Below are 13732 nucleotides of genomic sequence, written 5' to 3' on the forward strand. Positions count from 1 at the left end.
CTGCACACAGAGCTGTAGGGTATGGGTCACCTAACCCAAGGAGGTCGGCTGCACGGGGCAGGCAAGAGAAACATCTGCTGTGTGAAGGGAAGGACGTGGAGACCCGCACGGGGCAGTGACTGACACCGTCCCCTAAAGCAGGTGCACCACCCACCTCGGGTTCATCCCCAGCTCAGGGAGGGGTCTGTGGGCCAGATGGCACCCCCTGCTTATGCCATGTCCACTGGCAAGAAGTGGGTAGCTGAGACATCGCTGTCCAGCTCCAACTTTCCAACATAGAAGAGGTCAGTGAGGACACGAGGCAGACAACCTTCCGTAGATGTTTATTCTACTTCAAGTAACAAAACCTATGAAGTTCCACGTTTTAATGTACAGTGATATACTTTGCAATATAAAATACAATTTACAGAAATTTCTATCAAGTAAAACTAAAGAAACACACTTGATTTTTACATTTGTGTATTTAAATTAGAAAAATTTGTTTTACATGTAAAAAACCTTCACATCATATTAAATGTTGGGACTTGACACCACCTTAATGTAATTTAACCTACTGATACTTGGTTTATAAACCGATCATCCCAAATTGCTACGTTCTCGTTTCATAACTTAAACATTTGTGCTAGGAAGTGAAAAATCTGTAGTGATGTACAATGGAATAATAGACTCCAAACAACAAATGAAATTCTCTAATTTTACATTTGTAAAAGTAAGTTTATGAAAATATAAAAAAATTATCAAAGTGTATTTGTACAGTCAAATAAATTAGCAAGGTTTTCTCTATTTCACACTTCAGAAGTACTTGAAAAATACATGACAAGAAGCAGTGCACTGCATTTCACAGTGAAAAGCTTTCTAGTTTGTAGTTCTTGAACTAATATCACTATTTTTCATCTCATTTTATACAAATATTGTTCCATTTTCAATGACAAACTTTAAAATTTACCACCTGACACACAGAACGGTCTGGAGCTGTGCACTTTCCCGGGACACAGGAAGAACTGCTGAGATGGTGGAGTTCCACGAACACGTTCCTGATATTCAGATCAAAGAAACCCACCCCCGCCTTTTAAAGTACGCTTAATTGGTTTATTTCCTCACTTTCTTTAGGCTGGTAAAATTTGAACTTCTTTCAATAAATTGTTATTTAAAATGCAACAATTTCTACTCTAGCAGATGTTGCTTTTAATCATGTTTTTGAAAAAAATGTATGAGGTGATAATAAAAACGGAACAAAACTAAGAAATGTGTTTTGTTTCCTGGATGAAATTTGTCATTCAAATTTATGGCAAAAGAAAAAAGCATTTGTAAGTTTTGTGTTTCTCACCATTCCAGGGACGAGCTGACATGGTTCTCCCACAGCCACAGCACACTGCCCTCTGGGAGAGCCTGTCAGACCTGGACCAACAGCTTTTGGAGCACAGAAAGACAGGAGACGTCAGCAAAGATATGGCTCTGAGCTCCACTGAAATTCTCCTAAAATTTACACTAGTCAAGTTATTGGAAAAGATAACTCTATAATCTGAAAAAGCAATATGCTTTTGTAGATACTTTCCCATTTTAGTAATTTTAAATGGAAACATTAAATGAGTTCTTAATTTTTTTAAAAAAGCATCAGAGTTGTAAAGATGTGAAATTTTGTAAGAAACCATTATACACAAAACTACAGTAATTTTTGAAGTCCAGAATATTCTATTCTGCATCTAAGTTTATAGCTATTTCAAAGACGATTTGTTGAACACATTTTATGAGCGTGGCTTTTACAGAGGCTGCTGCCTGCTGCGACACACAGGCAAGGACGAGGGAGCCCAGGCCCCTGTCGCAGCCCCCTCACCGGCCTAGGTCTGGGCGGCGGGGTCGGCCCGCGGGGCCTCGGCCTTCAGGTCCCGAGTGCTCTCCTTGCTTTTGCTGCGGTCCTTGCGGTCTCGGCCCCGCTCACGCTCACGGGCCTTTTCGCGGTCCCGGTCTCTGCTGCGAGACCGCTCGCGCTCCCGGTCCCGTCTCCGGTCCCGCTCCCGGTCCCGGTTCCTGCTGCGCTCCCGGCTGCGATCAGACTCCCGCTCCCGGTCCCTGTTGGCACTCCGCTCCCGGCCACAGTCCTTGTCTCGGTGTCTGTCCCACTCGCGGCCCCTCTCCCACTCGCGTTCCCGGCTCCAGTTCCGGCTGCGCTCTCGGTCCCAGGGCTTCCCATGCTCCCGCTCCCGCCGGCGGTCTTCGAAGGCCCGGCCCTGCCGAGTCTCTGGCAGCTGAGCTTCAGGCTCATCCAGCGGTTTGTCTTTGGGCCCAGCTTCAAATCGCTCCCTCTGCCTCCCTTCAAAAGTCTGGTTTCTGTATTCGAGGCCTTTGCCCTCTCGGAAGTCAGAGGACGCCCACTGAGCATCAGCCTCGGGGCCCTGCCCAGGCCCACCAGAGGGCAGGGAGGAGGGTGGGCCGGCCTCGTCCCACCTGTCCTTCCTGTGCTGTGGCGGGTGGCTCGGGAGCTCCAGCAGGGGCCGGGGAGCAGGCTTCATCCCCTGTGCAGACTGGCCCTGGAAGTGGAAGCGGGAGGGTGCAGGGTCATTTTTTTCAGGAAAAGGCGCAGAGCCCCTTGGTCCACTAAACTGAAGGGGTGCTGGCGCCCTTTGGTTTGCAAATCTCGGTGGTGAATTGACCCTTTGTTCCTCAAACTGCTGAGGCTGAATCCCCCTGGGCCCTGGCATGAAATTCGGTGCTTGGCCTCTGGGTCCTTCAAACTGATTGGGATGAGGACCCCGGGCAGTTTCAAACTGACTAGGATGTGGCCCCCTTGGGCCAACAAAATGGCCAGGGGGTGGTCCTCTCTGACTTCCAAACTGAGAGGGAGGAGGTCCTCCCCGGGGTCCTTTAAACTGAGACAGCAGAGGCCTTCTTTGGCCTCCAAATTGGAAAGGTGCTGGGCCTCTATTTCCCATGAACTGGGCTTGTTCTGGTCCTTCAAACTGCGCAGGAGGGCCAGCCATCTCATTGTACGGGGCATCTTGGAATTCCCTTTTTTCCCCATGGGGATCCTTGCGTTCTTCGAATTGGGGTGGTGCTGCTCCTCTGGGCCCACCAAGGTGAGAGGGGGAGGGCCCCCTGCTGTCCCCGTAGGGAGGTGGCCCATGTGGCCCTGAGAATAGGGAAGGAATAGGCCCCTTCTGGGCCCCGAATCTGGCTGGCGGTGGCCCTCGCGGCCCATCGCTGTTAGAAATGATATTCTCTTCTGAAAACGGAGGGACTGCTCCCCTTGGTCCTGGGAAATTTGGGCCATGAAGCCCTGACATTCCAAAAGTGCGTGGTGTGGGCTCACGCTGGCCCTGAAACTGGGGCGGAGGGGCCCCTCCTTTCTGTCCAGGTGTGGGGAATGTGGTGGTCCCATCGCCAGGTCTGGACTGTGGCTCTCTGTCTCCTTCAGTTTCAACTGCCAGATGGTCACTTTTTTCAGGAAACTGAGCATTTCTTGGATCCTCATACGGGGACGAACCAAGGGATTTTTGCTGAGATGTAAATACTGCACTTGAGAAAGGATCCCTTCCTCCAGGAGAACTAAAATTCTGCCCCTCGTTCTGCACAGGGAGGTTAGGCTGCAAGGAGGTGCTCGGGGGCGTGGGCAGCAGCACCTTCCGGGCAGGTCTGGACATGCCCTCCCCACCTGCCGTGGGGTGAGTGCTCTCCACGGGCTGCTGGCCTGGGCTTTCTGAGGACTCACGCTGGGGGCCGTCCTGCTTGGTCAGGAGGGGAGCCTCTTCACCTGGAGGCCACAGCGGAGCAGCCGACTCCTTTTCTTCCTGAGCTGGCACAGGACCCTGGCCGGCAGCGGGCCCTCCGGGCGCGTCTCTCATTGGTGGGGCGCTGCGTGCACTGCTGGCTGGAGGCTTTGAGCCCGGCTCACTCTCGCTGCTCTCGGCAGCTAATCGCCTGGCCTGCCGGGGGTCGCGACTCTGTCTTGGGTCAGAGCTTGGGCCCGCTCCCTGACTGGTGGCAGGGAGCACAGCTGACTTGCCTGTAGCCTGCGGCTCCTGCGGGAACAGCTCGGCCTTGGGCAGCGAGGACTTTGGAGGCGGAGACATCAGCGCGTCTGACACGGAGAAGTGAGCCATGGAGACCCCGACGGCGGCCCTTTGCTGTCGAAGAGCTTCTTCTTGCTCTTCGACTTGTCTCTTCTGCTCCTCGATCTGTTTATTCAGCTCTTCTATCATTTTTTGTTGCTCAACCAAGGAGGGAGTTGAGACGTCGGCAGCATACTCAGCAGGCCTCTCTGTTGAGCTGCCTTTCACGTCTGCACACATTCTATTGGGCAGGTCGTCAATCGTCACTTTGGCTTCTTCTAAGATCGTCTCGTCCTCCGGGTCGTATGCCACCTCCTCCCGCTCGGCGGCCTCAGGGGCCCTTTCCCCGTCATGGCGTCTCCCTCGCTGGCTGGCCTGAGTGTCAAAGGCTCGCTCAGGTCCATACTCCTCTTCAGGGTCATACGGTCTGTCATCTTCCTCTTCCTCCAGAGCTTTCTCCTTTGAGAACTGACCAAACTGCTGGACGATTGGATCTAGTAAAGGCGCTGCCGGAAGCCCGCCCTCAGCCTTGGCCCTGGAGTCGTGGTGGGAGGCTGAGGCGGGCTCCACAGGCTCTTTGGTGGGAGGGTCAAATGATTTCTTCTTTCCAAAGAGAGTCTGCAGGATATGTTCTAGGGGCGAAGCTGTTTTCGGAGCAGAGGAAGTGACAGAGGAAGCGGCTGCTGTAACCGTCGCTGGTGCGGGTGACACCGTGACGGTGTTCGTGGCTCCTGGTTTGAGGGATGACAGTATTTTTAACACCGATGATGAAGTTGGTGCAACTGGTGGTTCTGGCAGCGGGGGCGGGGGTGGAGGTGAGCCCGGGGGTGTGGTGCTGACAGCCGTCTCCCCAGGGCAGAGCTGATACTTGGGGGGCTTCTTCTCAGACGGCGGTGCTGGAGGCATTTTGGGATAGGCTGAAACATCCATTTCTTCCTGTGCCTGCAGTCTGGTCCGCTTCTCCTCTGTCTTGTCTAATTCTCCAGCATTTGAAGGACGTTTTATTTTTTGACAGATTACTAACCCAAGGATTATGTTTGGACGTGGTGACTCAAGACCTGAAAAACAAAGTATTTGTGCAAATTTTAGAATCTAAATTCAGCTTTTGTCCTTCAGAGTTAAACTTTATTAAGTGTGGTAGTGGGGAATGTTTTAATAGGTAGAAGGAAGAAATTCTGAGGCAAAATAAAACCAAATGTTTGAAGAGCTTATTGTAAAGGCCCACCCAGCCCGACATGGGCCTTCTGACAGGAGCAGCTAACCCGAGTCCCAAACCACAGAACCAAGGGCTCAGTTCACAAGTAAACTCATCCCAATTGCCGGCATTTATGTTACAGATTTAAAAATTACATACGATGCTAAAGCAGGAGTGTGGGAGGAGGTGGGGAAGGCCTTATGTGAATGCTTAATGTCACTAGCCCACAGGAACGGAGGCGTGTGGACCAGGATGCTTTTTAAGCAACATCTCCAGCTGCGCTCTCTATTCGCCTCTTGCTACATACACATCAGGAGGCACAACCTTTCTGTCCTTAACTTAGGAGTTGCAATACATAAATTAAGCCAAATATACTAATATTAAAAGTTCAATTAGAAATCAATTCTATAACTCAATTATAGTGATCAATACAGCACACACCATTAGGTACATTCACAAGTGATTGGTGTCAAAATCACAATTAATGAAAAAAACGAAGCTGACTGAAATGGCTAAAATAATGTTCTTTTAAGTTTAGAAAAAGCTTCAATGAGCATTAACTTATCAGGAGCTACCTAATGCTCAAGTCTTTGTAAACACGGGACCCGGCGCTTAAATAAAGCGCAGAGGTGATCAGAAAACTGGCGGCAGAGAGCAGACCCCGTGGAAGACACCCTGGGAGCTCAGGGCACAGCAGAGCTCTTAAAAGCAATGATTTACTACAAAAGGATTATTCCAAACATGCTACACTGTGGCACAAGATATCAGGGATGCTAACACTTCAGTAATGACCCCCACCCCCACACTCATAATAAATTCAGAATACCAAAGGGAAGCAAAAAATCTAAGTCACAAAACAGCAATTTAGGGAGAAATGATATACAAACTTTGTCTCAATAGCAGGAGGTATTTAAAATTAAGCAAATTCAATTTATAGATATTTTTAACATTACTATGGTAAAGATATTCAAGCCGCATGATTCTTTTACTTCCTAAAAAAGAAAATCAGTACTTTTTTTCCTATTCTTTTTGTGATTTTAAAGATGATTACAAGTCACTTCAAATAAGCTGTTTTTGGACATCATTATTTAATTCTAAAACATCTGTTAATCTTCCTAAATTCCAGTGGAGACGGGTCAACAGGCTGACACACAAGGGTGGTGGACATCCCAGCCGCCCCTGAGGAGGACCAGGCACGCACTGAGTTAGGGTGAGCCAGCACACACTTGGGTGACAGGGACTGCTACCCTCCCTCCCAACTGTGTCCTTCACAGGCTGGTAGGCAAGAGCTGAGATGCCCAGTGAAGACAGCCATCCCAGACCCTCACCACCACCTTCCTTAGAGAAATGCCTTCCAACATCCTCTCCCTGCCCTTGTGATACGCAGCTGTGTATCAGGGAGAGGAGGGAACAGAGACGGGACAGTTAGGCAGGCTACACTAAGTATCCCACCCAGCTGACTCTGCTCAGCAGATGTGAAGGGTAATCTATCAGGTTCACTTTCTAATTAACATGAATTAAGGATATTCTAACTTAAAACAGTACTTCCTTCACTATAATAGCTATTTACTGAGTACTTTATAACCTATTCAAATCCAGTTTTGGGGTATGATGAATTGGCTCTTACAGCCTTTCTGGACCAAATGTATGTCGACAGTGGTCCCAGAGCTTGCAGAACAGGTTTCCGTGCTGAGCACTCTCGGCGCACACAGCCACAGCTGAAGCTGGGGGACAGCTCTGAGCCTCCCTCTCCCTGAGCGCCTGACACCAGGAGCAGAGGAAAAGAATGTGCTTGCCATGTGGTGGGTGTGAGCCAGGGCTGGGGGGCCATAGCATGGAGAAGCCCACTCGAGCAGCCAGGACCCACGTCTTGTCCTCAATGCAGAGGGACTATACCACCCCATAAGGAAAAGCTCCACTTCTAAAGTGCCAACACTACAGCTTGTGGCACGAACCAAGCTTCAGGTCACTACACCGTGTGTGTGAGGGGTAAATCGTCATGGCAGACCCGGGAAAACATGGTCTCTGGTCTTGTGATGTGCACCACTCCAATGAACACTTTCAATGGCTTAATGTGCTTACTAAAGGAAATCGTCAGTATATCCCAGCCTTGGCAAGAGCCTTCAGATTTTAACCTTTGTTGTCATACTCATCACAGGTAAGGTCATGCTTAAATTACTTAATCTTTACGTCTGTTTTGAAAACAGCAAGCTGTCTGGAGACTGGCATCTAATTAAGCAGCTGGTATTTTTAAATGCTTCAATTCTCGCCCACCTCACCTGAACACACTCCTAAGTGTCTAATCAAGCTCCAGAGCCAGCTCAGTGTTAGTTCTAAATTTCCCCACTAATCTCCAAGATTTTAAATTTAAATTGGGCTGTCTCAAAATGTGTACCCCTATCTTGAAGCAGTCAAACCTTATCATCTGATTTATATGTTCTTGTTATGGTTGCATGAACATTTGAAATGTAACTAGCATCTTGGAAAGAACTTATATTCATGGAAGAAACAATAAAATTCACACTGATCTATCTTGGGCCTTGGAAGCAATCTCTCCTGAGATGAGAATACGCCCCAAATTGGATCCTGCTCTGCACCGCGTAAGGTGGATGTCTCACAAGGCGACCACTGACAGGAGATGATGAGGTATTCACATCTGGGGAGCAGCAGAGGGCCACCTTTCCTTCCCAGGCTCCCACTCCTGGCCTGGGGCTCTCCAGGCTCACCCACTTGGGAGCCTTACCCTGGGGAGAGGACCGGGTGCCCTAAGAAGGTGCAGCAGCAGTGACCATGCTGGCTCCAGCCTAGGCACAGGGATGCTTCTCTGGTTTTGCAAAATCGCTTTTTTCCATTATTAGAAGGAGGCATGCCTACTTTCCCACCTCCCTTCTGCGGGTTGTTGTGAGGTTTATAACTCATAAAGCAGATGAAAACAAGCAACTAGACAGGTGGGATATGGAAATGCCAGCTGCAGCTAAATGTGCCACCCTCCACTTCCACACAAGGAGTGTCCATCAGACTAAGAAGGGTGGTGGCACTACTGGTCTGCCCTGCCTCCAAAACACGAGAGCCAATGTCTGTCTTCAGAATGCATCGTGTGGAAGAGAACAAGCCTTTCTAGCTGCATGCAGGCATCCTCTGAGTTCTCACAGTAGAAGGGTCTAGCCTCAGCCCCAGTGGTTAGAATGAGACCACCCATAGAGAAAAAGTGGACAAACCCAGGGACAAGGGGACATCTGAAAAGATGTGTGCCAATTGGTTTCCTGAGACAAGACCAAAGTCAGGATCCGTATATCCAGGTGTGTCAGCAACAGAGATGTGAGGGCAGTGAAGTGGCCGGGAAGCAGTCCTCTGGGGCCTCCCTGATGCACCTCAAACTTGGCATATTGCAGGATAAAGTTTAGTTCTAATAAATAAGCCATCTGAAAGCTGACTCCTTAACTCTAAAACTATTAAAATGATGCTTCTACCCCTAAATCTATCTGGTATGCTCCGTTATTATTTAAAATCAAAACCCTCAGACCCTCTTATGGTCTGAGTCCGCCAAAATTTTCACACCTGCTGGAACAGAAACTGTGCGGGAGTTAACAGGCAGTAGTGCTTAAGTATGACTTGGCTAGAAAGAACCTTGGCAAACACAGGGGAAAGAGTGTCCTCCCCCTCCACCACACACACCCACTCACACACAGACACACACAACTCTCCCTCTTTCCAACTTTGAATCCCTAAGACCTGTGCGAAGCCGGCGCCAGCGCGTGTTTCAGGTAAAAGGAGAGCGTTGTCCATCTTCATCCAGGTGCCCCCAGAGCAGTGCCAGCCTGCACGCCCTCAGCTGGGCTGCACTCCCAGAGGTATGTCACGTTGGCTCGTGAAAAGCAAAGGTGGAGACTTTCCTCCTCCATCTCACTGGATCTGTGATAGGTACCAAGAGCTACCAAACGGTTCAAATTCAAACAAACAATGACCAGTTTCCATGAAATATTTTTATTGATGTTGAAGAAGAGCAGTACATTCCATTCGATACTATATGCGACTTTGATTACAATATCTACGCACAGCTATTGATACATATGTACATGAAAATTGAAGAAATGCTTACCTGACAATATTTCAAGTCACAGAATTTTTCACCTAATTTAGAAAGCAGTTAAAGTGAATACCGAAAAGACGACTATGGATGACTTTCCATTTGAACTGTGAAAGTTCAGAGACTTTCTGAGAAACGGCCCTCTCCATCAGAACGCCTAAGAAGGTAGAGTTCCTGCCCTCTGCGTATTCTGTGCCTGTCTTAGAAACCCACTGTCACTCCACAGGCCTTCTGAATGGAAAACCCGAGCCCTACTGACTGACTCGGGAGTGACGGGTGCCCGGGCCTAGGTCCAGTGCCGTTGGGGTCACACAGGGAAGCACAGAAGATGAGTGTCCAGTCTGACTGGTCTTCCTTCCATGAATAAGGCCCCAAGACGTGTAGACCATCTGAGCCCGAGTCCCCAGCGGTGAAGCCCCATCCGTGTAAGCAGCATCGAGCTGGGCTAACATCCAAAGTGGAAAAGACGGTCAGCTGGACTCGAGACTCAGGCTTTCCAGCTGTCCTCTGAAATAACGCTGCCAAGTTATTAAAAAATGCCACTGTGTGACAGAACAAGATAACCTGGCATTTCTGTGCACAAATGATAAAAATATGCAAGGACAAAAACGTCCCGAGAAACAGCCCACTCTGGACATGTTCTGAATGCTGTGTGGGAACCCGGTGTGTGGAAACCATTTCCCCTGTTTACTGTTGATAGAGCATAGCTGAGATAACAACAGGGCACTGACCCAGGGGCAGGCCACTGCAGGCTTGACCGGGTGAGGACGTGGTCTAAGCACACTTGCTTCTCAAGTGTGAACAGCAAGAGCTGGAGGAGAACACTATGTCATCAAAATCTCCTGGTTCCTAAGGTCAGAAGCTGAGGGACACCTGTAATTTTCTATAGGTATGAAATGGATTTCAAGCTGAGATTACGTGTACGAGATGGTCACTCTAGCCTGTAACAACCGCTCGACCTCCAACAGAACCTCCTACATACCCTCTCACAGCAGAGGACTCCATCTGCTCACGTATCAGTCCCTTTACACAGACTGGCAGCTCCCCAAAGCTGGAGCTCCATGTCCCACCCAAGGCCTGTGCTTTGTGCACCACACAGAGAACTGACGGGCAAAAAGGCCTTGGGACAGAGAGCAAGGTGTTGGAATGGAGACAGGACCAGGTGCAAACCCTGGCTTGGCCACTTACTGGATGTGTGACCTCGGGTGAGGGACGGCAGTGGGCAGTGCAGGTCACTCCCTTGGAGAACAGGGGTAAATGCTCCCTCCTGCAGGACTGCGGTGGGAGCCATGGACGCTCCTGTCAGGCTGTGGGGCACTGGCCATGTCCTGCTGGCCGCTCTGCTGAGGGACACCATTGCCACCCTCAGATTGGGTCTGTGCCTTTGAAGGATGCTGTGCAGAGACTAACTCCATGAGGACAAGGACCACCACCAAGACGGGAAAACCATTTCCATGCCCAGCCTTCCAAACACATGCACACACACGTGACATACACAAGCGACACACACATCACAAAACCAGGACACACGCCCAGCCTTCCACACACACACCATGAAACCAGGACACACAAGCATCTGTAACTAGAGAACGCCAAGCCTCACGATGAGTACTTGAGGCAGGGTAGGTGGATTAACCTGCCTGGGATCAAGTTTGTTGGCTCACGTGGAGTATATAAAACATACATAGATATTAATGTCAAGCAATGGTATCAGGAGGATAGAAAAGGTAATACACTAATTAAACAGGCTTAGATTTAGAAGAAGATCTTAAATTAAAAAAAAAATCTTTAAAAGCTTACTGGCAAAATTTCATTCGTTACTACATTTCTAAAACCCTTTCTACTATTTTAACAAAACACTTTTGCTCTTTTCTGTGGATGAAAATCTGTGGGTCTTTTGGGTGTCCCCTTCGGGCAGCGTCAGAGCCTCAGGAATGTGGGTGGATGAGTGTGAGGTCCACGTCGTGGTCACCAAGTGTGTCTGGGTGGTCAGCGCCCATCAGACTTAGCAGATAAGGCAAGCACCCCTGCCCAGACCAGCCCTCTCCTCTCCTCCTGCCACTTGAGCTGTCACCCAGGACTGTACCCACGTGACCCAACTCCCGCTGCGGCTCCAATGAAGGGTCTCCTCTGGTGGCTTCCCTTGACTGACCCCGCCTGTCCAATGCAGGGAACCAGTCCCTGCCTAATCGTGAACCTAAACTCCTTCCATCCTCGTCACAGCAGGGCCTGTCATGGTACCCCGGGGCCCGTTCAACACACCTTATGACCCTGCTCCTCTGCCAAGATGCCAACTGGGATGGTCTCAGGGAAGCTCACACTGCTGAGTTTGCAGACGGAGTGGCAAGAGGAGCTCAAAGAAGGATGAACTAGTGCTTTAATTCTGTTTAAAAGAGGCGGCTCAGAATTTTCTAACTTGCGTTTCTGTTATCAAAAAGTGCTTTAGCACTGAGAGGAAGATGTCTGTGTTAGTGGGAATCATGTGCTTACACTAGATCCTGCTCACAAGCTTCTACACGTGTGACTGACTGGAGGTTCTTCAAGGGCACCTGAGAAGTCAGCTTCTTCATCTTCACCTCAGGAACACAGGACGTGTCTCCCTCCACGGTCGTTCAGGGAGCTGGCCCATGTGCTTCACACAGCTGCTCACCAAGAACCTCTGAGACTCTTTCTGCCACCCATCAGGTGGTCTTTCCTCACCCCAAGGGGTGTGAGATGATACCCTGAAGTACTTGGCTTTTCAAATGTATCTGGTATTAAGATAATTTAGTGTATCAAGCCAGTATATATTTAACCCTGCAATTATTGACATCAACCAATACCTTTGTGGGTGCAATTCTAAAAACTGGCACAAGCTGAGCCCACCTCAAGTACTAAAAACGTGCACCAGTCAGGACGTGAGAGCGTGCTTGTGGGTGGTGGGCTCTAGCCCTAAGCAGGGCCAGGGAGAGCAGAAGCCCTATAGGATCCTAGCTGGTTTAGGTGTGGTGGGGGGTCAGCACGTGGCTGTGGCAGGAGCATTTGCCAAGGCTGGTGCCGGGAGCCAAGGACACGTAGGTGTCAGGGTCTAGGCAGCACAGCGACGGCTCAGGGCGTTCAGCCACTGCCTCTAGAACAATAAGGCACTTCAGCATTCAGCACACTTGGACACCACAGCTTTCAGGTAGGATCAATCCTGTGGGGACTGCATGGCCAAGGAGGGGCTTCCATCTAGGCACCTTTCGCCAACTGCGTAACTTAAGTCACATCAGCTTCTTCTCTGGGGCTAAGAAAGGGCAGGGGCCTCACAGACCACTGCCCTCGCAATCCCCCTCAAACCCTGGACAAGTCTGAACTCTCTCTTTAGGTTAATTTTAGGTAATCCTTTAAAAGCAGCACTTCCTAGGAAGGAGGAAACACAAAGCAGTTTGCTAAAGATAAAAGAACTTAATAAAATTTGAGCAGTAGATCTGAAAGCAATTATTTCTAGAAATATTTTTCTATTTTACACTATCTTTTGTAGTTCCTAGAAATTAATCCCTGTTAGAGGAAAGAAGCCTCTGACTAATCTTTGTTCATTCCTGAGCTGAGGATTAAGAATAAAAATCCCATCTGAGTGAAGACTGTGAGCGACAAGCCAATAGGCAGTATTACCTTTTCTTCCAGCTCTTCTCCGGGTTCCTGGGCATTTGAACATTCCACTGACCTGAGGCCGTGACAAGCTGGTTGGACGCTGGGTTTTTCTCTCTTCATAAAACTTTTCTAAGACAATTTATGTCAATGATAAGGGTACTCCTAGTGTCACCCTCCAATATCCCAGAAGCTGAGTTCTATAGCTAAATGTTGCTTCATCCAGACTGCTAATTCCTGGTCCTAGAAGTCACAAGTTGGCCAAGCAGATGTGCCTGTGACAAACTCAGCAGGACTCAGCGTTGGTGGGAAGGGGACGTGTGGGATCAGACGTACCTCAGTACCACCCAGTAAGTGGGCGCTTACCTGGTCCCTCAAAGGGCAAGAGTTTGGATGGAACGGGGTCCTTCGCACTCAGTGGGATCAGATAGAGGTCCTTGACGTGCCTGCTGTTATTAGCTACAACGCCGAAGCGGCCACGGCTGCTAAAATAGGAGTAGAGAGAGATATAGGCCACCTCCTCTTCCTCTGTTGCGGGGTGAAAGCGGATCAGACACAGCTCCTACAACAGAAACCAGGACAGAGAGCATTGACCTGCGGCTACTCTAGAAGGCATCTGCTGTCATTTTGTATTTAAACCACAAATGCAATCTGAAATGAGAGAAACGAGCAATTCTCTGATTCTGATTTTCACAGTCTTACGGTCCAACATGTTAAATCAATGACATGGGAAAGAGAATCAGGCTCAAGTATCAGATTGCTGGATTCAGATCTTGGTTTCAGAAGGACTCTTTA

General features: G+C 49.2%; 1 protein-coding gene across 5 annotated transcripts in view; it reads right to left on the reverse strand.

The window, feature by feature from the left end:
- Positions 1-304: 304 nt before the first annotated feature.
- The window catches only part of DIDO1 (death inducer-obliterator 1), a 57627-nt gene continuing 44199 nt past the window's right edge, over positions 305-13732 (reverse strand). For all 5 annotated transcript variants that reach the window (XM_046678270.1, XM_046678272.1, XM_046678274.1 and 2 more), the window contains 2 exons: positions 13304-13499; positions 305-5104 (listed from right to left, as the gene is read on the reverse strand). In XM_046678270.1, the coding sequence (XP_046534226.1) occupies positions 1839-5104; positions 13304-13499 (3462 nt within the window). In that variant the 3' untranslated portion in view covers positions 305-1838. The remainder of the gene's footprint in view (positions 5105-13303; positions 13500-13732) is intronic.

Source organism: Equus quagga, chromosome 12, assembly GCF_021613505.1.
Source record: "Equus quagga isolate Etosha38 chromosome 12, UCLA_HA_Equagga_1.0, whole genome shotgun sequence".
Classification (NCBI taxonomy): Eukaryota; Metazoa; Chordata; class Mammalia; order Perissodactyla; family Equidae; genus Equus; species Equus quagga.